Here is a 25,553-nt window from a genome sequence, read left to right as displayed (position 1 = left end):
AGAAGACGGGCCTCTTACACAGTGAGTAATGAATGAGGGGGTGGTTTAGGAGCTCACCGAAACGAAGCTGGAGGTAGACTTCCTCAATGGGGCAGCGCAATGAAACTCCCACCATGAGCTCGGGCTTGGGAATAAACGATGCCTGGTTAAGAGTGCCACAGGCGAGTTACTGGGCTAACTGACTGACGTCAATACCTCAAAGTCCAGGACCACAACGAAGGAAAAAAGGGGCATGATTTAGTATAAGACACTCCGTTTGAGTTCTTGCTTAAAGGAAGGGGGTCGCGCAAGCCTTTTTTTACGCAGTGGAGAGACAGATGTTACGCTACCTGAAGGACCCATAAAATTCAGCCACGATTTTAGTTTCCTCAAATTCGAGTGTGTACGAATTTCCGCGGTGCCTGCGGTCCCAAACGTATACTTCGTTCTTGTTACAAACTTCTAGATTATTATTTAGCAATCAACCACCTAGCAAAATAATTACATGAACCGAGGCAGTATCGAAACTACTCGTATTTAACATGCAAACTGACAAATACGAGGCAAGAGATACACTTTTCAGTGGGTAGTGTCGTGAGTGGGTTATGCTAATATTAGCCGCTATTTTGTAACCTCAGCACTCGTAAGCAACTATGAAGTGCAAACTAAATTTAGCCATTTGGTTAACGAGATATTTCAAATAGGTATGCTTAAAGAGCTGCTTTCGAGACACTGGTCTAGCTGCTATATTTCTGCAACAAGTTTTTTATGACAAGACTAACGGCTGTCATTTTTCTGCAAAACATTATATGCAGTGCTGGCGATCGCTCTACCGCTGAACCTTTACACATATTCCACAAAATGTTGTGTTCGACTTGTCGTTCATGGAATGTTCTAGATGCATGCGTGAACACATTGAGTTAAAATATAGACCACAAGACGGCTAAATGTGTCCTTAGAAGGCAATTTTAAGACACTTCGCATTGAAATTCAATGGGCGGAAATTAACTGCTGAAATCCCAGTAAAAAATGCATGCACAAGCGCGATCGCATTTTGTAGTCATTGCCACTGTCGCATGTAGGCCTATTTAAAGGCGCTGGTGAAATTGACTTACTTTGTAGATTTGCAAAAAAACGTATTTTTGTGACCAAGGCCTCCATTGCCATCGTTCCCCCAGGTACTAATTCTTTGATCTTTGAATAAAGTTGAACAAATCTTAGGCAAATAATGAAGACGCAAAAATATGTAGAAGGTAAAATAAAACCTGTGTTCCTGGGAAAGGAATCCATGATATTATGGTTACTGACAGCAAAACAACTTTCCAAATTAAAAGTGGGTGCACCGGTAAGCGTGGCTGCAAGCGCTCTGAAGCTGCGATTGCGACTGTATGTGCGAAATGAACAAGGCAACCGATTCGGCGGGGATGTGTGTTCTCCTGACTGCAGGCATCCGAGTCCTCGTCTGCTTTCTCCGTTAATAATAATGACGGGTGCTATAGACAGAGAAGAAAGTACTGGCTCCCACCTTATAATAGTAAGTCACCCGAGAAAGAAAAGCATTCTTAACCTCTGTTCGCCAACTGCTTTGGAAAGCCAGCCTTGAAAAGGTGTCACTGCCAGCGCGCCCACGTAGCGCCCTCTAAGACGAGAATTTTGTTGCGCGAGAGCACTGCCGGCTGAGTCGCTTGCTTAGTACAAAGAACGTTCACAGAAATTGTATGCCTCTTTTCAAAAACTGCCCCCTAGCGTTTAAGTGAATCACTTGCAGTTCGTATTCAAAAGCACAGCTATTTTTTACGTCACTTACAAAAACAATCGAAGGGTATCGCAATCTAATATGCTCTAAAACAAAATGGCACGCATGAGTTTTCAACCCCCAAGTAAAACGCGAGCAAAGCCTCTTGGAGATCATGTAACTCTTACTGCACAATGTTTGAACGTTTTTTTTTTTTAAATAATGGCCGCACTCACTTAAAACATAATGTGGCAGCGTGAAGAAAACATAGCACTGGCAAAACACTAGTTGCATACTATGCACTAGAGCGCTTGTTGACGTAATCATATAGTTACTAAACTGTGCTTTAAGAGCGACCTTTATTACGTTAGCCATACCCATATCTACTGATGTCGTTACTCATATAACGTTGCTCTAATTAGGAAAATTAAGAATGAATAGCGGTGCCTTTGTGATCGCGTGGTAACTATACCGGCGAGATCAAAAGTGGCGCATTTTAACTCTAATGTAAAAAGGCGAAGACAAAGAAGATTAGAGCAAACCGACCCATTAGTGAATAGAAATGAAGTGTTGCTTTGTGCGTTATTTTTTTTTTCTCTCCATAAGTATAACAACACGCTAACTGAAGTCTTCTAAAAAGAGTGCAAACGCATGCAAACACAGTGGACGAGAAGAGCGACAAACACAGCGCTGCCCATCTCGCTAGTGTCTTTGTACGTGTTTACGCTGTTCTTTTAGAATATGTTTGACCAACTAGCCTGAAATTATGTTCTGTAGGTTGTAGTATTCTCTACAGGCCTTCAGCCCGGCACAAATATTTGCGCAAACAATTGAGCCTCCCCCACCATACCTTAAAAAAATAACGAATTCCAGCTTGCCGCCAACTTGAAGAAGCAAGCGCCTTGGAAAAAAGTTAGTGGAATGAACGCGCTAATGGTGTTTCGTGCGCCAACAACGTTTTAGAACTTTTTGGACTAGTTAGTGTATGACTATTTTGTATGACGAGTTGTTTACTCATAGGGGGACACGGGAACAAAAGGAAGAAGACGAAAAGAGCGTAGAGAACCAAATAGATTTATTAATTTCTCATAGGCTTATATAATTAGCGTCCACAAGTGCCTAAAAGGGCAAGAAGCGGAGATAAAGAACAGCAATGATGTCTGTGCACAAGTGAACAGAAGGCACGCAGGAAGCTGTTTTCCGTGTTGCAAACCAAAGAGGTATGATATAGCGATCGCCTTTTTGCACCACAAAATATTTTTCAGTACCAAATGTTTGCGGGATCTCCAGCGCGCGATAGAGTGGCAGAAAACTACATTGCTGCGCCATCTGCTACATGTGAGGTCGATGCCGAGGCTAAAAAAAATTGCGCGGGAACCAGGCTTTGAGCACGGCTCTCCTTTCTTCGCTGTCAAACATGCCCCATCGCTTCCTTCCCCGGACGCGCTTATCAGACTCACGAAAGTCGCTAAAAGCACTCTTTGATATTCGCGCTGCACATATGATGCGCTAGAGCCTAGTTCACCATCGCAGCTGGCGAAGCAGCCAACCAGTGATGGGGATATAGAGATTCAACGACAACAACTTAATGAAGCACAACGTTTGCATGCAATGTACACAACGGGCAGTTTTCCTGCATGCTACGTTCCCGTTCATTCACACAGCGCCATGATCGGCACACGCATACAGAATCTAACGGAATTTTTTACACAATACCTGTTGCCTATTTTATAATAACCCGAGTCCACTGCGGAATCTACACGGCAGAAATGCGAAAGCCGTGAACACGGTGTATCACGTTTGTACTTATTATTCTTGTCCACAAGATGCACCGTCATTGTCATTGTTGATGTCGTCATTATCTATAATTGCAGCATCATTGTCATCGCTACTTACATCCTCATAGTAGACAAGGAAAATTATGTTGCGCGTTCCACGATTCCGAACGTGACGCCCCTATGCCAATTCGGTCATTCGTTAAGCAAAGCTGGCCATTATGTCACCGATACTTTTAGCCCGCTACCTAGAGCCGTTTGTTTGAGTTCACTGAGAAATAAAAGTATTTGGGGTTATGTTGCATTTTGTAATGAAGTCAAACAAGGCGCACACGTCGATGATTTGGCGTTTTCTGAACTGACAGGCCCACTAGTGACAAAACTATAACCACTATTGAGCAGTTCTGCAATGTCTCTGCCGCTCAGAAGAGTAGGCCTAGCAGTTAGTTCGTTGAGTTCGGTTTTATGGGGATCAATTCCGACTCATTATGCTGGAATCCAATTGTCTTGACCGTGCCCCCCATAAATACCCTGCAGTTCTCTTTCATACATTCAAGACTTGAAAGCCCTACCGGAGAGAGCTGGGCCCGGCTCTTCAAAACTATGCTCAGACTTTTGTTCCTCACCGCCTATCAGTTTTTGGCCAAATGCAGGCATGCAGCATCTTTCTAGCAACAAACATTTATTACGGTTTGCAAGTACTACATTACGCGAGTAACGACATCCAAAGCTTCCATAGAACGTTTCTGACGTTTATAGAGTCCTTAAGTTTTGAGCCCATGCGGCACGATAATAAATTCAGACCTGTGTCCTCTGGCTGTCTAGGTCTGACAGACCTCTATATCAAACATTTAGTTGCACGTTTCTTCTTTTTTTTTTGTTTTAGCTTCCATCTAATGATCAGCGCATCCCTGCAAACTACCTTTGTGAACTTTCTTTCCAACTCAGTGGTTGCTTGAAATTTTACCAGTCGGTCCTTATTATTTGAATTATGAGAGAAGTTTACGATTCAGTAAGTTTTCAGGCAGTTCTCTTTTGTTATCAGTACTTGTTCTGTTTCACAGTAAAATTATAGAAATAATTGATACGTATGCGGTTGTCGCTTACATTTTGTCGTTCATCGTCGTCACCAGCAGCCTGACTATACCCACTGCAGGACGAAGGCCTTTCCCATATTTCTCCAATTAACCCGGTTCTGTGCTAACTGCATCCACTGGACCCGTGCGAACTTCTTTACCTCACCCGCCCACCTAACTTTCTGCCGCCCCCCATCTACGCTTTCCTTATCCAGTTTGTTACCCTAAGCGACCATCAGTTATCCTCTCTTCGCACTACATGTTCTGCCCATGCTCATTTCGTCTTCTTCATTTCCACTACAATGTCAGTAACTGGAGTTATTTCTCTGACCAACTCTGCACACTACCTATCTCTTAATGTTACCCCTACCATTTTTCGTTCCATAGCCTTCTGCATTGTCCTCAACTTAAGTAGAACCCTCTTGGTTATCCTCCACGTTTCAGCCCCATAGGTGAGTACATGCAAGATGCAACTGTTGTATACTTTCCTTTTGAGTGATACCGGTAAGCTGCTAGTCATAATCTGCGAGTGCTTGCCAAATGCGCTTTATCCCAATCTTATTCTTCTTGTTATTTCCTTTTCATGGTCCGGATCTGGGGTTACTACCTCTCCTAAGTAGACATATTCGCCTACTACCTTCAGTGCTTCGCTACCTAACATAAACTGCAGTTCCTTCCCGAGGCTGTTCAACATTACCCTAGTCTTCTGCATATTGATTTTCAAGCCTACGTTTCTACTTTTACTGTCTAGGTCATCAATTATTATTTGCTGTTCATTCCCCGAGTTACTTAGCACGGCAATGTTATCAGCAAATCGCAGGTTACGGAGGTATTCTCCATCTACTCTTATCCCTTTTATCGTTATCTCCATTCTAATTGTATGAGGCATGGCGCGTTGAGAATAGCACGTAAATGCCCGATCTCGCCTTGTACTATAAAGTTTCTTAAAACTTCAAGCCCAAGTTCTGCCTGTTAACGCGTGCCTTCACAAAAGCAATTGATATTATTGTTTCTTCTGTCAATTATTGGTTACGTGATACACCTGAAATCAACAAACACTTTTTATTGCCTGCAAAGATGCGATATCATTGTGGGATGTTCTACAAAAACAGACAAAAGACATGACCTAAATTCTCCCAGTATGTGTTACCTAATGGCCACTAAACATGGCCATGAACCGTTTGATATAATTTTACTCCTTAGACTGCACAGCCTGTGGGAATCATGTATGTAAGAGCGAAAAGTTGAGCCGCTCGTTTTCACCAGTACTGATTTCGGCCAGGCGGTCCACAAGTTGAGACTTAAGAAGATAGAAAAGGACTATCAATTGGACTGGCTCCCATCATTGATGTGTTGTCTTTTCTTGCCACCGTTTTTGAAGTTGAAAAAATATATATATTAATTGCACTTGTTTGGCTACAGGCTGATTACTTTGTAAATATTGTATACAGCTCTTTCCTGCATTTAGAGATGTGTAATAAATACCACGGGGAAAATATTTCCTGCCTTTGCGTAGTTGATTAAAGCGCTCCACTTGGCGATCCGAGGGAAGATGGATATATTCTTGCTGGGGACAGGATATATTTATGTATTTTCAACTATCTTCTTCACGGCAGAATGACTGGTGATGTCACCAGGTTATGACTTCGTAATATCGTCGTATCCCGCGCAATGTCGTAAAAACGCGCAACACTTCTCTTGACCGGACAGACAAGGTGATGGCCACGAGTATGAGCCATTAGAGGGTTTCAATTGAAACGTTTAAGCAAATTTTGTATTGCACCCGTTTCATCGATACTTTTTGCCGCTGATCCTCGCACATTCCGAATAGCTTTCATGGCGCTGAAATGCCATGGGGCGCTGTGGCTGCTTGTCAATTTCTGCATATACCGTTAAACTGTTGCCTTATTTTTAGCCTGCGCTCATCGTTCCTAGTTTTTCTTCTTTTAGCTTCTCGAGAAGGTTGTCAGCTACAGCTGAGATGACCGTGCAGGAGAAGCCAGCCGGGAAAATTCATTTATGTGGAATTAAATTTGATACAACAGATTCCAGGTATGAAGTAGCGGTGACTGTTTCAGCTGTCTTCGATGCTTTGGTTTCGTTTATTGCGTTTAACGCTTTAAAGCGGCTCGGGCTATCAGGGACACCGTATTGGAAGGCACCGGAAATTTCAAGAGAAAGCTGTTCGCCGATATCTCGGCTTGTGCAGTTAGTACCGGCGTTTTATCAGTACCTTCGCTGATCTCGCTGAAGCACTGACCATACTAACCCGGGGAGATGCCCCTTTTCTTTAGACTCACGAGCTTTTGCCGAGCGGCGTTTCGTGGGCAATCACCGCCTGTTCTAGCCTAATTCGATGAGCAGGGTGAGGCAGAAAAACACACCGATGCCAGTAACATTGGCCTTGGAGCGGTTCTCGCGCAACGTCAAGACGGTGTTGAACGAGTCATCGCCTATGCCAGCCGTTCTTTATCGCGCGTCGAGATGGACTATTCAGACTGAAAACGAATGCCACGCCATTATTTGGGCTGCTGTGAAATTTCGCCCCTACATTTATGGTCGCCTATTTTAAGTGGTTATTGACTACCTTTTTTTGTGTCGGCTGGAAAATTTGCGTCACCCAGGCTGCCTCCTAGCTTGATGGAGCCTTCACCTACAGGAATTCAACCTCACTATATTCTATAAGTCCGGTTATAAGCATCAAGACACTGACGCGCTCCATCGTGCGCCTGTCCAATTCGCTTCATCAGACACGGATGTCGCTGGAAGCTGTCTCGGAACTGTTGATGCTTCCGATATGTCTAACCAGCAGCGTGCCGATCCAGAGTTGGGAGGCCTGATCAATTATTTAGGTCAACCAGCCACCAAACCTAAGTACTTTTCTCGGAGCCCCTTAACTTTCTGCCTGAGAAGGGGTGTGCACTTTAACAACAGCTCTAGATTCGATTCGAGAACCTATTTCCTTGTGGTACCCTCAGCCCTGCGAGAGGAAATCCTTTCTGCGTGCCGCAATGAACCAACTTCAAGCCACTTCGGCTATTCTCGCACACTTGCTAGAATACAACAGACATTTCACTGTTGTTAAGCGCTATGTCCAGAGCTCTCGGCAACTTCAGTGTCGGAAGGTTCCGCAGTCAAAGCCTGCAGGCCTTCTCATTCACATATCACTACGCGCACCATTTGATCAAGTCGGCATGGACCATCTCAGTCCTTTCCCTCGTCCTCCGGTGGCAACCGTTGGATAATCATTGCACAGATTATCTGCCTCGCTATGCTGATACCAATGCGCTACCTAGTGGTACAGCATCTGAAGTTGCCCATTTCTTTGTACACTAGATCATTCTGCGACACGGTGCTCCTACCTATGTTATTACTGATAGAGGATCTGCTTTTACTTCGCAAATGATGGCCGAAGTTTTCATCTCAGTGGTACAGCGCATCAAAAAGCTACTGCTTACCATCCGCTGACAAATGGGCGAACAGAAAGGATCAATAAGACCATGGCAGACACGGTGGTGATGTATGTCAACACCCCGCACAAGACTTGCAATGCGATTTTACCATACGCGACATTCACGTACAATACGGCAGTCCAAGAGACGACACGTTTCACGCCATTTCGCCTCGTTTACTGCAGGAAGGTTCGGACGATGCTGGACGCAATGCTAGCGTGCGAAACAGATAGTGAGCTTTATTGTGAAGCCGAGCAGTTTGCCCAAGATACTGAGCAAGCTCGCCAACTAGCACGCATTCCCGTCGCCCAGCAACAGGACAAAGATTTATGCCGGTATATCCTCCGCCACAGACAAGCATTGTACAACACCGGGGACCAGGTATGGGCGGGGACTTCTTTTCGACGCTGCGGCCTATCAGAGTAGCTAATTCAGATGATATAAAATCTTGCGGCACCTCAGTGACGTCAACAACGAGGTGCTCCCGGATAACCCAGAGCAGAGAGGTCGTCGACTACCTCGTCTTCAGACAGTTCATGTTTTGCCAAAGAAGCCGCATTTTGCTCGGTAACTGCAGAACTGCATCTGCAAACTATCATTTGTTTGCCTTTTTTCCACTTGTGCGAACATGTGCTTGTGTGCGTTACGTATATAGGGGGAGGAATGCCAGGGGGTCCTCGGAGTGAAAAGGGTTCAAGTGGATCGGCTCCGCCCTCGCAGGATGTATCTTAAAACTGTGACCGTGGATTTTCAACTGTACCGGCTTTTTTCAGCTAACCCGAGTCACCAACACCGTGACAATAGCTTATATATTCATTGCCCGCTCTTGAGTGTACAATACTCACGGATTGAAATAGGACACTCGGAGCGCGTGGCCGTCGCTGCATGCAAGGCAGTGTGGTAAACAACAGGCCGGCTTATTGGCGACCGGAAGGAGCAGTTCTGCTTTTTAGATGTTCTCCCCCTCGCACTATACCACAATGCAGCACCTTGGTTCCATGAGCATCCACGGGCGGCGCTGCATGCAGCGACGGCCACGCGCTCCGAGTGTCCTATTTCAATCCGTGAGTACTTACCTATCCACACGTTTATTCACTTTTGCGTTACTCAGTCAGTCGTGGTAGGTATAATGTAAACTGAAAACTTTAGTCGAGCAGCCAAATCAGAAGAGTATTGGCAGCATTGTCAGTTCAATAGACATGGACTGCTGAAAGTGGGAGGCTTCAACATTTCTTGCTTCGTACAGTGTGCAGAAATAAGTGCTCAATAAATGTCAGGCTGAAGTCGAGTTTTGCACGACGCATTTCATTTTGCTCTGTTTTTTTACTCCTTTCTGCACCGAGACTGAACTTGGAATTTAAAGAATTTGTACTTTATTCCTCAATCCATATCGTCTTCGCAATAAATGCCATACAGTTCACGAGACAATTGTATAGAATGTTTTTTACCATTGCTTATTGATTCGGTGAAATGTTCCGAGCTTCCAAGACCAGAGAAGCGCCTGCATATGATTTCACCCTAAGAACAAAACAGACTCGTGTCACAGAAGGAACAGTCCATGTTCACGGCTTTTCGCATATGCTTTCTTGCTTAATCTGGGATGATAAACGGCGGTTCAGTATTTAATTGCAAAACAGGAGGTGAAGACGCATCGCCTTGTTATTTGATCTCTCGAAAATACTTTATTTTTCTACCAGCTTTATATTTTCAATAGAATTTAACAAGTCCGATGATCCTTGACGATCCAGTCTCTCCATGCTAAAATATGTCAAAAGGGGGTTGTGAACAACGCCGCAAGCTATAACTGTATGCGCAGTCTGAATTTTAAAACCATATAATTAATTTATAGCATATAATAGGAGCGCTATGTTGTAGTCATTAAAATGTAAATTAAAATAACTTCTCTTGCCTAAAGCCTAACGTTCTTGGAAGAATCCAAGCATAATGTAATCTAGAGAAAGTAAAGGTGCCCAGAAAGAATTTCATATATCGAAATTTTATAGCATATTTCGAAAAATGTGATTTCATGCCTACTTTGGTTGCCAATAAAGTGCTGGCAGATTCTTACTTCTATTTATCACAGCGCTATTCGCTTTCTTCTCGCGCAGTGCTGAGAAGAGGAGTACTGCCGTGCAAACATGGCTGTCACGTCATGCAGCACTTGCAGATACCTTATCCGAAGACGCCTGGGCACGCTATTCTTGCTCCTGCAGCTACCAATGAGTAAGTCCTACCGTACTATCGTCTTTGTTTGTGTACCAAACAGCACACCTAGTACAGTGGTAACAGAGACAATAAAAAATCGGAAAGGCGGCAGTGCACATGTAGAGACGTTGGTTTCAACGTCGTCAGGCGAGGCCTCAAGGTAAAGATAAGGGCATAAGTGTGGGTTCCAGCCAGCCAGCGAACTACGTATCAGCATGGCTGTGTTATTTAGGGATGGCGCCGAGGGAATGGGCATATACGCGAACAAGAAATATAGGCGAGAGAAGCGTGGACTCTGTCCTGTTTGAGAGTTCGTTCCCCTAGGGGAGAGTTACAGAGACGTCGATAGAACGAACTTCTCCTTGTCTACAACTCTCATTTTCTCCGATCTCAGCGAAAGCGAGCGCGATTTAGAAATGCAGCTTTAGAAATGGCGCCTCTATACGCTGCAGACACCAAGCCAGACACAAGGTACATCCGTGTTAGATTCCAGCTAAAGCTGTGCTCTCTGAGCTACCGTCTTTTAAAGCGCAGCTTTTTAACGCCCGTTCGTGCGTTTTGCGTCAGAGGGGCTTTACGTGTCGTGTCATCGTCGGCGTCAGCCTCGCAACTAGCTCCGCCAACCTCTCAGCGTCCCAGCTCAGCCCTCCTCTTTGTCAGTGGCGTCGATGGCGCATGGTCTCCGATTGCTGCGCCCCTCCCCTCTCCCTGCCTGGTAGCGACGGTGTCTCTGCTTGTCGAAGCGCCGGCTCGCTATGAAGGGAGCACGGTGCGTGCATCCCAAGCCGGAACGCAGAGACACGTTGCCTTGACTCGCTAACGGCGTCAGCGGCATCAGTCAGATGCTGCTATCTCTTCGTAGAGCAACGTAGGGCCCAGGCGCTGCCTACCGCAATCTCCCCAAAAATTAATTGCTCTCTTCACTTCTCCGACCACAAAGATTCCTTCATGACATTCATAACTGTTAATTGAGTGTTTAATGAAGGATTATGTGTGAAAAATTCAAAAAAGTTGTCTGTAATTGTACATATATGTCTCGACCGAAAATGTTGCCTCAATCTATCAAAACCGCGAGACAGCTGATGAGCTGCGCTCATCAGGTAATCGTCGGAACGTTTTGTCTGATGACTTTGTGCGCTTATGTTTGCGTTGGTACCGCACCATAGGTAACGTGCTGGGCTGTGGAGGTACAGATATTTGTTGTGTTCAAATTCTGAGCAAAATGGTCTTACAAATGGCAGAGAAGAGATTTTGCTTTTGGGTCTGCTCTTCGAGCTCGATGTATCTACACCAATCACGGGGAGAGAGAGAGATACGAATATTCCCTAATAAAAAGGAGTTCATATCAGCGTGCACACAGTTTCAAGAGCATGAAAGGGCGTGTTTAGGGCAATCATCTGTTGAGAAAATCAAAGAGCACTGTACTCGTTATTCGCGTACGTACCAACAAGTAAGCGAAGCTAAGTTTTTTAGGTAGTGATTAGAATGCGTTCTACGCGATCAAATTCAATTCGTAATCTATTTTCTTTATATCTGAACGGCCAATGTGACATAATATTGAAGCAATTGCCGATTGCAGCGCATAGGTAATCAATTCAATGAAGGCCTTGCGTTGCGTTTTGTTAAACGAAGGATGCTGCAAGAGGTAGGCGATTTCATTCCATGATGCCAAATTTGATTTAAATATCTCCATTACTGTTTCGAACAGAAACTATCTGACGTGCTAAATTAAGTATTACATGCTAAAATACAATTTAGACGCAGTTTACCTATGTTTATGACAGTAGATGACGTTATCACAGTCTTCACGCTCTCTGTTTACCACGACACTTAGAGCGGCAGGGAAGAGCCATGCTTTTTATCCATTTCAAAGCACACTGAAATTACGCGGCTTATGTAGTTATGTAGCTTATGTAGTTAAACTGCGTGGCACACGTGCTGCTGCTGCCGCCACGCCATGTTAAGCAAACTTTGATACAAATGGATAAAACTGGTTGCGTGCAGAGCAACCGCCTACGAATTATTGCCAAGCCACGTTACTCATGTCAGTATCACCACGGTACGTGTCAAAGGCAGGCTCATGAGAAAAAGCGTAACGTACGCTGCTTAAGTATCCAGAGGCTGCGCAGATAATAATGCCTAGGAGTAGCTACTATAGGTTAAAAGTGCAAACAACGTAACGAGGAGACTAGAGAAGAGGACAACACACCGACTGCTGATATTCTAGAATGTTTATTTCGATAAGCATACATCTTTATATAACAGCACCACATGTGCCACAGACATGAGACGCCTGCCCTACGCACTGGCTTTTACGCAGTCCAGAAAATTACTGTGCGTTTGACATCTCGAGTTCTTTTCTTTGATAGCAGCAATGCAGTTTTGCTCACGCACTGCTCTTGTATTCAGCTGTGTCTATTATTTCGCGCACTGGTCATTGTTTTTCGAGCACTTCGCAAAGTTCAAGTTCTGCGGCACAGGTTTGCGATGGGGAATCTGTCGCATGTATTCCGATGTGCCTGCACGTTTTATTAATGTTATGTTTGTACTCTTTGATCTCTCGTTCTTGCATCTGCCTGTTTTCCCTACATATATTTTTTCATAATTTTAGTGGCATCGGATGCACAGCGCCTTCTGCAAATTCCACAAAGCGAAGCCGGTGATTTCTTTTTTTTTTTTTTTTTGCACCTTTGTTGCTCATCGTCTCTTCGCATTTCCACGTCGGCAAATATATATTTTTTTTCTTATTCCGGGGGCGGTGAGCATAACACTCATATCTGTTTTACAACCAATCTTTCGAAAGACAGCGTTACTTCTGCGGTTGCAACACGAGGCACGTCTTTTCAGGACGTTGCCCTACTGCTCGCATCACTCAAGGTCGCGTTACAACTTCTGATAATCTCTGTTGCACTCAGATGCCGCAATGGAGCTTTAGAGACCACATTTTTTAGCCGCTCCGGGGCTCGAACATTTTCTGCCGATTGGCGGGCCTCTGCGCAGGTGCTTCCTTGGGGACTGCAGGGATGCTGTATCGCCGCGGCCGCACCTGTCCGGGAGCGACGTTTAGCTAGCGTTCCGGTGCTAGAGAACATTGCCAAAAATATTTTTGCCGCGCGGTTGTGTTGGGGCAGCTTTATTTTCATTGTCGTAGAGTTAACATCGACTCTTTTTGAGTTTAATTTAGTTTGAAGTTCACATTAACTATGTGTATGCTCAGCACTCAGCCGCGCTATAATGCTGACGTTTCGGTAACCTTACTGACGAGAAAGCGTTTGTGAACACTTGCAAGCGTTGCTCTTACGTACAACTCGCATATAAATCCACTTCTAATAAGCTCTTCTTCCCTCCTGCCACTGATTTCGATCATAACCTATTAGCTGTGCTGTCGCTTGCGTACTGTGTGCGAGTAACACCAATTATCGGGGTGTGCTCATCAGAATCGACAAGCTAACAGCCGGCAAGTTTTGCTGTGCTTTATTTATAAACAACGCCGCATTAGGATCTTTTCCTTTCATTGCTGGAAAGTGTAGCCCCTATCAAACCGTATCGCCTTCATGTCAAGCATGATACATTTTTTTTAATCATACACGTACATTGTGATACATGTCAAAGGCAGCAACGGCATCAAAGAAATGCTAGCTGGAGCATGACAACTCAATTTTCATGTGGTATATGGAGTTTAGCGTCCAAACGTGGCATTTGCTATGAAGTACTATGTAGTGAAGTGCTCCGGAAATTTAACGAATACCTGGTGTTCTTTAACGTGCGCTGACATCGCACACTACACAAGCGCCTTTAGCTTCGTCTTCATCGAAAAGCTGCCATAGCTTTCGTAATCGAACAGATGTCTTGCGGCTCAGCAGTCAAGAGCTCTATCCACATAGTCACCGCCGGAGGGCACAACATGTTTCTCAATTTCTTTACGTTTTTAAGAAATAATAATACTGTAGCGGCTCAATACGAATAGACTCTTTTTTGATGCTTTTGCTGTGTGTGAAAGACCTGTTTAGCCGTTTGGGCCATGTCATCGCATGTAATGAAATTATGATTGTTGAGTCTTAGGCAGAAACAACCGAAAGCTACTACGTTCAACCGTTTTACATGCCGACTTCTCTCTGTTATAAGTAAATAACAATTTGGACTGCTTTTACGGAGCGCAGACAGCGCGATTAAAAAAAAAAAAGAACACAGGGACGCGGGTTCACCCATATTTTTTATTTCTATTTTTTTGCGCTGCCGGCACTCACGGATTACCCAACTCGCACAGGCGTTTATTATAGTCGGACTTATACTGCCGTTAAGGAACGCAAACGAAAGCCAAAGACAAACCACTGGTGGCCGAAAACACACGATTTGTCTAAGAAACCTTCAGCGCAAAGCTCTCCGATTCGGTTACATCGCACACCATGGAGTATGGACCAAAATTAAACATTTTCGCGCGCAGAAAAAAAAGGTAAGAAAAACATTTGTATTCATTACTTGTAAAGGGCTGTCCCAGAAGAAGAACACGCCACGGCTACGCATAAGGTCAATTTACAGTTCGCAACCAACATGTCTACTTTCGTTTATTGCTTCAAATAGAAAACAGTGCTTTTCAAAATGCTGTAGTACTATTTGGAAAAAGGACAAATGTGAGTAGCGAGGCACAGGACACACCTACATGCATAAGTGGTACAGCGCGTTAAAAACAAAATTGAGAACTATCGCTCACGAACACGTATTGAACACGAGGCGCCTGCGCTATCCGCGGTCCTGCAGTCGCCTGGCCGCACCCGATAGACAGATGTCGCCTTCTGTTGAGAGTAGGAGTGCGCTGGGAGCCGGCCCACTAGGGTAAACAAATCTGGTCTCTACTTTGTTGTTGTTGTTGGGGCTGTAAGAAGAAGGAAATGAAAATGCACGGGCCTGCTGCAGGCTCTATAGCTGAGCCACCTCCGCTGTCTCAGCGGACAGAAGAGAAAATAGAGAAGAAAGAAGAGGGAGAGAGAGACGCGCGCCACAACAGCCGTCGTCCACCACCGAAGTGGTGGCGGGTGTAATGACGGCCTACAATGAGAAACAATTCGGTGGCAGGCTAGCCCCCGCCGCAAGCGGCGTTGTCCCAGCCCCATCAGGGCAAGGAAAGGCCACCCTTCACCACTTCCCCTCGGTCTATACTCTTCCGTCCAACTGACCCACTATATATACTCCTGTTTGTGAACCGTCAGCGTCAAACCACTTAGCACTACCATTCATATCAAAATTGAGGGACTACCTATTTGACGCAAAGAGTTCGGAGTGATGTCAAACGACTCAACGTGTTACGGAGCACAAATCACCTAGTTGAATCAAAGGTTACTCTACTGTAAGGCTTCGCACCCAGGATCTTTGTAATCTAGCAGCGTACCTCCCATGAGCATTCAAAGGGCGATGGTGGCCAAACCACATGGCGCAGGATGTTTTAATGTGTCAAATAACAAGTCGCCTTGTGCTGCATACGTTGCTACCAGGTTTGTTTTTGTGATGCAAAAGATTGAAATTTGAAAGGTGAAATTGAAAGGTGAAATTTCCAGATGGCCCATGGCAAAAAATAACAATCGACATCGTGCTGGAGTGGGCTTCGCATGACTGTCGGTTTGCGATTACGCTGGTGGACCGTTTTTCAAAGTGGCCTAAGGTACAGTTATGCTGCGAAGTCTCCGCAATTACTGTCACAAAGATTTTGCTTTCTGTATTTTCCCGTGAAGGTTACACGGATGAAATCGTGTGTGACGATTGGTAATAGTTTACGTATAAAGAGTTTGAGCAGCTTCTAAAAGAGCGTGGCGGAAGGAGAAGAAAACGTTTATGGACAAAGAAATGATTTGGAATCCGCCTTCGGCATTCATCCTGGTATTATCCATAAGCGAACGGCGAAATGAACCGGTTCAACAGAATTTTCAAGTCGTATGTTAAAGTGCAAGCGTTAGAGCAGAGTCTTCTTGGTCAAGTAGTTATCAAGTACATGGAAATTTACCACTGCACGCGAAACGCTAAAACAGGGCTTAGACCTCCATAACTGCTCCCGTAAACCGTCACCTGTCTCTTTAAATTACACAGACTCGGAGCTGGAGCACTTGCGCAGAATAGGGAAGAAGCAAAAGCAGCACAGCCAGAATTATTGAGTAGTCACAGGTCTGCGAAAGAGACTACTGCGAAAGTTGGGGACATTGTGCGGGTGAAGAACCCAGCCACTTCCTTCAAGGGAGACTTCGTTTTCACGGGTTCCCGCAAGGTAACCAAGAAACATGTGCAATCGGCTTTTCGTCTTGTAGATGGCAAAATGTGGAATGCGTCCAAGCTGTCGACGGTTCCAGCGGCGCTTCAATCGTGGAACCGCAGTGAGAGTGGTTACAGTCAGCATGGGGCATCTCCTGACGCCTCAGAAGTGCTCGAACCATTCCATTCTTCAGACCGTGAGTATGGGGCTTCTCCTGACGCCTCACGATTTCTCGGACCAGCCCATTCTTCGGATCCACCTCATGACAAAACAGGGACGTTGTCTCCAACGCCGGAGCACCCGCGTCGGGTTCTGTAACCCCGTAAGAGACGACCGATGTGGCTGCGTATAGTGTGGACACAGTGTGCACAGACCATGAGATGACCTTATGATCGTTTGTGCAACTACAGTTGTTTATATGTGCATATGCATTTAACAACGTAAAATTTATGAGTAAACAGCTTAAGTTGGCACACCTTGGCAGTGCGGCAGCGGGTGCGTGCGGTACGCCTGCACGTCTATGCCGTCATTGTGTGATGTCATGCAAGGCGGGCTCTCCGGTCTCCGCGCGGGAGTTTCAATTTTGATTCAAGGTTTGTAGCGAAAGCTACGTTGGCCACAGTCTCGCCTTTGCACAATGCCTATCCGTGCTTGTCCATCAGAAAAAGAAGAAGGAGAAGAAGAGGAAGAGGAAGAAGAGGAGGAAAAAATAGAAGAAGAGGAAGAGGAAGAAAAAGAGAGAGATCTCGGTAGTCAGCAGAGCCGAACGACTACAGCGAGCTGCTAGGACAGGAGGTTCGTTCGAACGCTGTGCCTGCGGTGTGCCGCGGAGTTCGACATAAAGACGATGTCATGCCACTTTAGGTCTTCCTCACGGAAATGAGAATGGTCATCGACGAAAGGCAAGGGCTCCTCTACGTGATGTGATTCCCCTATGGCATCAGTAAAGTGGAAACCATAGAGTAAAATACTGTGTGCAAAAGTCATGTCCTTACTTTCAAGCCGAACCTGAGCGTAGCCATGCAGTTTGCTCTCGCGTAATTTCAGGTTTCAACCACAAGCTAAATCACCCCTATGTTTTGCTTATTTAAAATTTTTCCTTGCGTATTGTAAAAAAAAAAAGTGTAATCGCGTACGGTGATGACCAAGCCTTCAGCAATATAAACTCAGTACGGTCCAAATATCACTAGAGCTGCCCTTTATATGATTTCGTTACTTGGGAAGCGGTAGCTGACAGCTAAGATGGTCGAGCACTAACTGAACGTAGGGCTTCCTGACATTACGTTTGCCAGGCGCTGCAAACTCGGGCCTCTCCATTCATATGGGAGGGTGATATCAGAATCGGCCTGCCAAGACCCTTGCATTCCCCTTATCAGCGATGTTTAAAAAAAAAAAAGCTTTTTGCTTATCGAAATTTAGTGGTCCAAAGTGCCATACACATCTATAACAACTGTCTTACGGAATGATGGAGCAAAGCTAATACTTAACTCTTGTATAGAGCAGCCCAATAAAGAGGAGTTTTCAGACTCCGGTCTAACCAATTGTCACGAACACGCAACAACACATTTCTTCTTCTTGATTTCTACTAGAATGTCAGTAACTTGAGTTATTTCTCTGACCCACTCTGCACGCTTCCTATCTCTTAATGTTGCCCTTACCATTTTTGTTCCATAGCCCTCTGCGTTGTCCTCAACTTAAGTAGAACCCTCTTAGGTTGCCCCCACGGTTTAGCCCCATAGCTCGAATATGTACTGATTAAATACTGAGTATACTTATTAGCGTGTTTGCCCTGTATGCTTCTTCGCTTCGCAGTGTTGTTGGCGGCGAGCGTGACCAACGGAGCAGCGACGAAGAACCCGTGTCCGGAGGGATCCTTTCCGTGCGGAGGACAGCAAAGGCAGTGCGTTCGCAGGGAGTTCATATGCGACGGCCGCCATGACTGCGCGGATGCGTCGGACGAGAAAGGATGCGGTGAGTAAAATTAGAGCAGCTAATGTTCGCAACTTAGGCGTTGTGATCGGGCAACCACTCAAGTGAACCAACAATGCAGTGCCTGAACTGGAACTAGTGCATCAAGAGTAATCCGTCATGAAATGCTTTTTGTTCGTCTTATAGACCTCTGGGTTTAATAATTTTATACAAGTTAATTTATAATTCCTTTATGTTTAATGTGAACTTTGTTATGTTCTGCCTCCAGAGACGCTTATGTTTTTCTGAAGACTGATTGTTACTCGAGCGCTGACCCCCGGTAATCAGTGCCGGCCATCGTGTTCCGTGCATGTCCAGTTCTTCACCTTAATTATATATCATGTTGAGATTCGTCTAGCATGTTGACATTAGTTCGATACAAGACATGAAGGAAAGGGACCGAACATATATTTTTTATAAGACCGCCACTTGAGTTGTACAGCTACTCCATCAACAATATACTCCAATTAGTAAATGAAACATGTTTGTTAGACTGAAGATTACGTAGGGTCTTGCCTGATTTTAGGAAAGCGGCGCTGCCGGACGAAGAATAGGAGAAACTCCCGTAATGCGTTTAAACAGCCTGAACAAGCGATGAACACTTTGGAGAGCTGCTTCAATATTTCTCAGCAAGATTATTCAAATTCTCCCGAAACCCGCTGCCAATGAACTCATGAGCATGGCAGTCAGGCCTTCAACTATGTGAATGGTGCTAATTTTGAATTCCGACAAGTGTTCACTAGAATCTGCATAAATGAAAAATTTCGACCCGCCTTGTTAAGGCATTAGCATATTTTTCGGTCGAACGAGATATCAACCAGAAAATGCATTTTTGGAAGGTGTTTTTATTGAATTATTTACGAAGCGTGAGGATTGTTAACGGACGGGCACGCATCCTCTAAGCGGTGTAGGATTTCCGATGAGTATCAGCACAGTTGGTGACGTCACATTGTTCTCCACAATTACCCCGCACAAATGAGCACTGATGGCTACAAACACCTGAAATGTGTAGAAATTAAGGTCTTTTTCTGTCCATATATAAACTATTTCAGATCGTTAGCGGTAGGTGAAGTGAGTGTGCAATAGTACTGCAGTCATTAAATAGTGGTTGCAATGTGAAAGGAAAAACTAAATTTGAGGGTGATAATATTTCATTTGGTAGATTTTAGGAAGAGCAAGGCATATTTTTCAGTTTACTTCGGGAAACGTTACTCCTGATTTACATAGGTATACAAGTATCTATGGGTATGTTACTTAAACCCCAGGAGCTGATCTTCCAATTCAATTGATAGGGATGATATTGTAGACAACAATCCCCTCTTCTTTTAATGCGGCAATAGCTAGTGAAAGCAGAAGGGTTCAAGTTTGAATATTGAAACTGTAATCGATTTCATCACACACTCCTTTCCACTCATTATGCAGGCAAACTGTATCTAGCTTCTAAATAGCTGAACATTGCCGTGCCATGCGGTTTCAAAGTATCGGCTGCCAGAGGATAGGCAAAACTGCGTACCACTTAAAAATCTTGTCCACATCGGTCGGATACAGTTATCAACCGCAATTATAGTTTTCGGCTTGCCTGCAACTCACTGACAGAATAAGAAATACACACGTGCGCAAGTCCATCGCCACATAGAATCACATCAGCACATCAACAAAGACGGTACATGACATTCTTCTCCTGCTGTGAACGTCATGACAATAGGTAGACGATAAAATGTAAGCAAATGAATATGCGCGCACAGACAAGTAAAACGGCAAGGGGACACTACATGACTCTACTCAGATTTGCGCTCACATCTGACCCTCTATCGCTGGGGTACGCAGTCCTTGTAAAGACATCGGTGGCGACGGGAAGGAAGGCATGCAGATACTATACCGGGTTCAATCCTTCGAGTGTCTCCCTTTGTCGTGCTGATATTCTGTCTGCATGGACGATCGGGCGACCGGGCCGGGAGGATGCTTCTTGTCCCTATTATTAGTGAGCTGAATGCTAACTACGCTTCGCGACGCCTTCTTACAAGCAGCGCTGTTCACATACGCTGCCGTTATTTTCTGTATGATGTGCGAGACGGATCTTGCTGGGTTGGTAGGCTCTTTCTATTAGCCCACGGCCATCATCAGAAACCCAAGGTAGCTGCCTATATAAGTCCCTCTTGTGCACAGTCTCTTACAACTCAAAGGCAGTATGGGCACTTTGCTTCTAATGGAAGGCATTCTTGCGCCTGGCTTCGCTTTACTCTCATCACGTCGCACTTCCTCTCCTAGTGGGATATTAAGCGGGGTAGGTAGATGCAAGGGTTTACCTGTAATACTGATTACTATTGCTAAGAACGACGGCATCCCAACCGATCGGCGTAATTAGCTGCAATGCCTCATTTGAGTCTCATTTCCTACTTCGCTCTTGATGTGTTTGACTACAGCTACTCGGCTTCTTTCCCTTATTCGCGTTATCGCTATTTTTTCTGAATGGGGCTTTATATTGATGCTTTTGTTCATTGGAGAGCCCCTGTTTATGTTTTGCATAGATTGCACCAAGAGAAATGTCCAGCATTAGATTGGAGTTTACCTCCAGCAATATATGCCCCCCCCCCCCCCCCCATTGGTGCGCCACAGCGCTCTCTTCTCCTAAAGGTTAGCTCTCTTCACCGGAACATGGACCCCAACTTGCATGTCGCCCGTAGAGCAGCCCGGGCGAAATATGTACAAATACATTTAGCTTAAGATCCACAACGGTATACACGGACGCGGCTCCGTATACAAGAAGCTCACATAACAGCGCAGTGGCGGTAGCTATTGATTCCAACCTAAAGGAACTAGCTAGCGCCTCAGACAGAGATTGCACGGTAACCGAAGGGGAGGCGCTGGCTGTTGCTCTAGCGGTGGTAGCCGGGTATCGAAGCAAAACATCCCTTACCATTCTTACAGATTCGAGAGAAGCGTGCCGTAACTACATGAACGGCCGCATAGGTCGCGCTGCGCTCAGCCTCGTCTAGAGCGCGACCCCATCAAATGTCAAACACAACATCTACTGGGTGCCACGACACACCGACATAGCGGAAACTCAATCAGATGTCTCCTTCAGCCTCTCTCGCGGTCGATTGATCTGGGAATCAACCTAATGATATTATTGTAGTGATTTCGATGTCGTCTTCGTAATAAATATAGCATCTGCGGAAAAAGAGCAAATCAAAACAAATATTCTGTGAACGCGGCTCCCCACGTGCAGTTATCTTGTTTCATAGCTCAGTCAGGAAGAGTGCAGCAGCAGTGTACTTGTCTCAACCTTGCAGGACAGGTAATATATGCTTAATCATTTTCTTTTGCCGCCAAGTTTCTGAGTCTATGGTCATACTCCCAGGTATTATTTTTTTGCATTTGGAGTTATAAGTCAGCACTGCATGGGAACATTGATCAAGGTATTGGGAGCTCATATTTCAGTAAGCATCAATGAAAGCTTTTGCAAAAGAATTGCCTCTCGCGAGCCATATTAAAGCAATGTGCGTGCGATTCAGTAAAAACGTGCGAGTTACATTCCTGGTCTACTTCCCCTAATACAAACAATGGAGTGCTTTCTGGCTCGAGAGTGCGTCACAACGAATGTCGTGCAACCGCAGAGTATTAGTGCGAACAAAATGCGGGACATGTTGAAGTAATTGTTTTCAGGCGCATGACAAAGTTCGTGGGCCGCAATAGAATTTAAGGCCATAAAACACGTGAAGAGGACAATGGAAGAATATTATTGCTTAGTTTCATACAAACGAGATATACTGACAGCTCAACTGCTAACAGGCATTGGACACCTGTTATGCTTGAAAGAGGAGAAAAAGGGCTAATGCAAAGTATTAAACGCTGGCTAATAAAAAAATGCAGGACTGTTAGAAGCTGAAGTGAAGATGACTAGATTATATAAATCATCACGTGTTATCGCTCCACACAGCTTCCAAGTGCCTAGATTCTTGTCTGCTTTCTCTCCATTTCTTTATTACGACACCGATGCTGATGTTATTCATAGTATTGTATTGCAGTCGCCGGAGGGATGGACAGCGTAATTAATCGTGCTGACCCTGAATGCAGACTTTAGGTCATATGGGTATTGCAAGCAAAAAGAAATGAAACCTTCGTGCAGAAACGGATAAGTTTTAATACTTTTGGTCATAAAAAATGAAGGTGGAGCTAAAAGCATTTTATGCTGTACGTCAAATACTGATTGATCACGAGTGTGAAGCAGTAACACATCACCGCGTATGTGTACTCGCCGAGTCTGAATTGAAAAGTAAGAGTGATTTATTTTGCAAATCAAACATAAAAATGAACGTCGCGCAGAACAGCCTTGAGGCTGGGAAATTCTCGCTACACTACAACATTTTATTTCCAGAAAATCCTAATGTTCACTGACTAACATCTGTGCATATTTGGAGATAACTGCATCTGCCAAAAACGCAAATTTATATAACAAACAATACTATTGTATACAGCAAATAGAGCCCTAATTATGGCATAAAAAGTGAGATATTCCGAAATTAAGTCGGCTGAAGCTAAGCGAAAAACAACTCTGTCGACCATCGTTATCGATTGCTTTCATGGTAATGACCTAAAAAAGAAAAATGGCTCCACCTTAATTTAGGATCGCTAGCATTGGTATACGGCCCCTCAGGCATAGTGTACAAGAGCGGGGAGCACAAAAATGTAGTACAAGCATATATGTATGCGGGACTTCCAGGAAGAAATTTCAGCTATTTCAGCTCAAGAATATATGTAAGCGTACCTGCATAAAAAAAAAAGGTAGAATATGCTTAGGATCTAAAACAAAATAAAAACCCGTTCAATCGAATGGAGTAGCCTGGGGACGCGACTGACTAGTTTTTTAATATAACAATGCCCGTTAGCTAATGTTGCCTCAATGTTCGTGTACTGCTTTCAGATAAGGCGGACGAGAATTATTTCTGCAATTTATGTACAGCTCGTTGCATAACTTACGCAAACGAGCAAGTTCAATGTGTTGCTTATTGTTTCCCTAAAAGCTGTAAATACTAGTTTCTTGAAGACATAGCGCAAAAAAAACTGGGACGACTAACACAGATGTAGACAGGACAGGCGCTATGTCTTCAAGAAACTGCTACCAACTAGCCCAAACTAAACATCTGCTGTAAAGACTAATTTGGAACACCGAAGATCGTAGAGGAAGGTCGCTGTCTTGAAAGTCATATGTTAACGGAAGAGTGTTGTCTACAAATGCATTGGAAAATACGTGAAATGTTGGCAATCTAAGGGGGGAAATGTTGACCAATGCTCGCTAGCAGTCTGGCGAAATAACCAGGTAATGCTGATTTATGTATTGCAAGATGTACCTCATGTTGGCAGCGCGATAATAATAAGCGAACAATATAAGCCTGCATATGTAAACGTAAGTCAGATGTTGGCAGTCATACCTAGATAAGCGAACAATAATTGCAAAAGTACACAAACGTATATAAAACATTCGCGTTCCAATCTAAACCAGAGACCAATAATTGCCAACCCGCACAATATGCAATGTTGGAAGACCGATTGATCTCATGGATGATGTTAACGATCTCACATCAGCATATGCGAAATATTGGCGAGCCACGCGTATAGTTGGACAATGTTTACCACTGGCTTCCAGACATAGTACCATGTCAACAGGCAATGGCATACCTGGTCCGTGTTAACCACGTTATAGAATGGCATGACCAATATCAGAAACATACTGGCAACAATGGGCCGCCCTTGGGCTGTGTGCTTCCTGCGCATTTCCAATATTGGGCTGGTTAAATGTGCAGCTTGGGTAGGATAATCCGGTTCAACTAGAGTTTAACGGCACCTATTTTTAGCTACCTCTTCTTTTATTCGTTTTAACAAACGCAGGCAATACAGAACGCCGACAGTAGTACACAGTTGTTTCCTTATTACCCAACTCCTGAACATCCCATGAAATTGCTGGGAATTATGTAAAAGGTAGACGGTCTTGCCAGAATAGGGTTGATAAAATAACAACAGATATAAAGGAAAAACTTATTTATAAATGCGCTTTACGCTTCTATAACTAAAACGTTTACAATTACAACCTCTTAATTATTGGCCCTAGATAATGGGGGGATTTTCCGATTTCCGAATTAGAAGCCCCAGGAATTTCTGCTACTCCATGCCTGGCCATATCAAATTCTGCGAGCATTAACCTAGAGCCGGCGCAGCGCAGATGTGACAATGACGTCTTAGCACATGGCTCGCTACGCAAACGCGTCGCTGTTCTCGGCTGCCGGGCTCAGCTGCTGTGATACTACGGGACTAGGATATTGCATAACAGTTGCATAATAGTAAAGATGTTGTCTTCCATGTGTTGTCTCCTTTTTTATATAGTCTTCTTCCGGTTAACTTTAATCATATTCATCTGCAGTTTTTGTGCCTACCTTTTCTCATTTCTGCATCCGTCTCCGCCCCTCCCCCGCACTGTCTGCCCCACTACTCCACGGTAATCTCACTGACCTCGTTTTCTTCATGTATCGTATTCATAGGAGTCAACTCACCGATGAGGCAGACGATGTGTGTGTGTGTGTGTGTGTGTGTGTGTGTGTGTGTGTGTGTGTGTGTGTGTGTGTGTGTGTGTGTGTGTGTGTGTGTGTGTGTGTGTGTGTGTGTGTGTGTGTGTGTGTGTGTGTGTGTGTGTGTGTGTGTGTGTGTGTGCGTGCGTGTGTGTGTGCGCGTGTGTGTGTGTGTGTTATTGTGTGTTTGTGTGCATGCGTGAGTGTGTTGGGCGCGTGCTCGGGGCCCAAATTCGTGGCAGCGGTCTATGTATTGACCTGAAGTGTGACGGGTGCTTGTGTCTCGCTCGTAGTGAGTGTAACAGTGTGGTACGTGATGTGATTCTGCGCCATGTAACAATATTATCTCCATAGCGGTCCTCGCTTTTCCAGGGTAATCTCACTGACCTCGTTTTTTTCATGTATCGTATTCATAGGAGTCAATGCACCGATGAGGCAGACGATGTGTGTGTGTGTGTGTGTACGCGCGCGTGTGTGTGTGTTATTGTGTGTGTTTGTGTGCATGCGTGAGTGCGTTGGGCGCGTGCTCGGGGCCCAAATTCGTGGCAGTGGTCTATGTATT

General features: G+C 44.7%; 1 protein-coding gene across 1 annotated transcript in view; it reads left to right on the top strand.

Annotated features, from left to right (window-relative positions):
* Window positions 1–25,553, top strand: part of LOC146208978 (uncharacterized) — a 205,084-nt gene that overhangs the window by 84,731 nt on the left and 94,800 nt on the right. The window contains exons 2-3 of the mRNA XM_084596689.1: window positions 10,126–10,240; window positions 18,273–18,431. Of these exons, the coding sequence (XP_084452815.1) occupies window positions 10,156–10,240; window positions 18,273–18,431 (244 nt within the window). The 5' untranslated portion in view covers window positions 10,126–10,155. The remainder of the gene's footprint in view (window positions 1–10,125; window positions 10,241–18,272; window positions 18,432–25,553) is intronic.

This window comes from Amblyomma maculatum, chromosome 1 (assembly GCF_055883805.1).
Source record: "Amblyomma maculatum isolate TAMU_Amacu chromosome 1, ASM5588380v1, whole genome shotgun sequence".
NCBI classification, from domain to species: domain Eukaryota; kingdom Metazoa; phylum Arthropoda; class Arachnida; order Ixodida; family Ixodidae; genus Amblyomma; species Amblyomma maculatum.
The sequence above is the reverse complement of the archived record's forward strand: the minus strand, read 5'-3'. Positions and strand labels throughout refer to the sequence as shown.